This window comes from Dinoponera quadriceps, unplaced genomic scaffold (assembly GCF_001313825.1).
Source record: "Dinoponera quadriceps isolate SergipeBrazil2010 unplaced genomic scaffold, ASM131382v1 scaffold1565, whole genome shotgun sequence".
Lineage (NCBI taxonomy): Eukaryota > Metazoa > Arthropoda > Insecta > Hymenoptera > Formicidae > Dinoponera > Dinoponera quadriceps.
The window spans coordinates 2,359,389-2,361,959 of record NW_014556124.1 but is presented as its reverse complement, the minus strand read 5'-3'; the positions used below and the strand labels follow the sequence as shown (position 1 = coordinate 2,361,959).

The 2,571-nt window shown below is 53.4% G+C and overlaps 1 protein-coding gene across 1 annotated transcript in view; it reads right to left on the bottom strand.

Annotated features, from left to right (window-relative positions):
• The window catches only part of LOC106746730 (zinc finger and SCAN domain-containing protein 10-like), an 11,562-nt gene extending 10,381 nt beyond the window's left edge, over positions 1-1,181 (bottom strand). Inside the window, exon 1 of the mRNA XM_014623626.1 lies at positions 971-1,181. Coding sequence (XP_014479112.1) covers positions 971-1,161 — 191 coding nt within the window. The 5' untranslated portion in view covers positions 1,162-1,181. The remainder of the gene's footprint in view (positions 1-970) is intronic.
• Between the last annotated feature and the right edge of the window lie 1,390 nt (positions 1,182-2,571).

Genomic DNA, 2,571 nt, shown 5'->3' with positions numbered 1-2,571 from the left:
CCCCCCCCCCCTTGTGCGGCCCCCTTCGCTTCGCGCCGCGGGTGCCTTACCAACGCCCGGCGTACCCAGCAATTTTATCCACCCTGAATCCTCGGCTATACGAGGGGTTGCCTCTCGCCAGGCGAGAACGCGCGCCTTTCTCCTCGGCTACGCGCGCGCGACCGGGTTATTTTTTATTTTATTTTATTTTTCCTCCCTCGCGCGACCCTTTACGCCGCGGGGACACCTTCCAGGGGTACTCGGTAGTCCGCGGGTAAATCATGTCGGCGATGTGCGCGTACGCGATGCTGATAACTGTTGACATTTCGACGACGCGCGCGGTGATTATAGGAACATCGAGTACGCGGAATGGGGGCGGAATAACGAGAAACCCGAGGAGAAACATCGAACCCTTGAATCACGTGTCCGTATCTCGAGGGGAAATAATGTCAGCATCGGCCCCTCCTCGGCTTTGAATTGGGAAATTTTTCCAGTTTCGAAACACTTCGTAAGCGACGAAAATGACCTCGGGCCATCCGTTTCGTTCTTCGATCATCAAATTACCGTATAATGGATACGCTCAGAGTATCATCATTTTGGAATGTCCGTGGGGCCTCCGTTTCCCTTTTCATTCGGAAACAAATGCCCCAGTCGACGCCGGGGAGGTCAGTTGTGTTACAGTTATTTTATAATTTCGCACTGAACAATGGCAAGTGTAACACAACGCACCGCACGTTACGTTTATATTACGTTTGTACGTTGAGCGCGAAATTATAATACAAATGTTGCGTAAGTGACGCTCGGTGTCGACTGAAACGCAAATGTATTCGGATAGACGGAAATGCTGAACATGGCGTGCGAATATTTAACATATTACACCTCGTGATGACATTGCAACAGCACATGTTTATAATACGCTTCATAATACTTACTTTACAAGTACTCATTTATCACGTCATAATTCTCATCAAAGTATCGACATCTCACTTACTTTTTACCTTCTTCGTTATTACAATAATTCCAGATCCATCGCGTTCCCCTTCGGGTGAAACGATCGGCAATATTCACGACACCGGAATATCGCCGCAATTTCCCCGGCATCGGACGACTTATTTCACGTACTGACGAAATTCTCGTCGCACGATGCGGACGATGTACCACGTCAGGGTGACACGTATTCATCGCGTTCTCTTCCGAGCAAAATGAGCAGCGATATTTGCGGCGTCGGGAATTTCCCCGGCAAGATCACTTCTTTCATATACCGACGAGATTCTTCCCGCATGTACGAGAAGACGCGTCCTCTCGCGTGCTCGTCACGGCGATACACCGAAATACGGTCGGAATCGGCGTATCTCCGTAGAGGTGAGAAACGCGCGTTTCGACGCGCGCGCTCGACCGCCGCTCCCATTTTCGATCGGCCGGCGAAACGGACGACAGAAATACTCCCCCCGGTATTACTAAATCCCGGCCGCTATCGAGGGCGATAAGATACCCGAAACCGACTTGCTCGAGGGCGATTCGCTCGGGAAGCGACTGGAAGGCGCGTCGAGATTCGCTCGCTCGTTCGGACCATTCCGAAGCCGGAAGACCTTGGGAACGTGAGACCGCCTCGCCCGGTGTCGCAATACGACGAGCCACTGACGTAATCTCCTCCGTATGTAAACGATTACGTCGCGATGCGTCTCGCCGCGAACGGTGCACCTCCGGTGCGCATCGACACATCGGGCGTCCGTACGATGCGCGTAAAAGGCGACGACTCGCGGAGATCCGCGCCTCTCCGCTCCGGCCACGCGGCGTCCCCGATCGTCGTCGACCTCGCGCGCGCCCCGAAACACCGAGGAAAGCACGCCGACGGGAGGAGGAGGACGGACGGAGGACACCGGCCGGATAACATAACGGTGAATGAATTGATTTTTTTTTCCTGCGGCGTGTCTCTCCGTGACCCGGCGAGTCCGGCGACTGATTTGGGGGCAGCGGGCGAATATCGATTCGTTATTTTTAGGGGCAGTTTATCCACCGCCCCCGTATGGACCCCACCTACCTCGTTCCACCGGGTTCTCGGCCTCCTCGGCGCGGAGATCTTGTTATCGTGCGCGTTCGTTTTTCCCGACGGGCCTCTGCGAGTCGTGTTGATGAGCACGGGGACGACGACGGCGTCTCTCTTCCACGTCGAAGGTCGCGTCGAGTTCGGAGGTAAAAGTTCCCTTCGGCGGAACCGGACCTTGGCACTTTGTTTTGTTTCTTTCTCTCTCTCTCTTTTATAAGATGCTTGCCGCCGAGCGGCACACACGCTCGACAATGTAATGTGTGAACTTAGTAAAAATAATAATTTATTTTCCTCACAGCAACACACACACACACACACACACACACGCGCGCATACACACGATGATACAAAAAGTGACAGAGATCAAGGTATCGCGATATTTACAAAATGACAAATTCGATTTTGTGACAGAGAATTATAGTCGGGGCAACAACGGAGTCGCCGTTTATATCCCGCTTGGATGAAAGCGCCGTTACCTAGAGTCGATAATACCCGCCGTCCGCTCGGTGGCTCGTTTGATTCTCTGTGGGAGGGGGGGGGGGGGG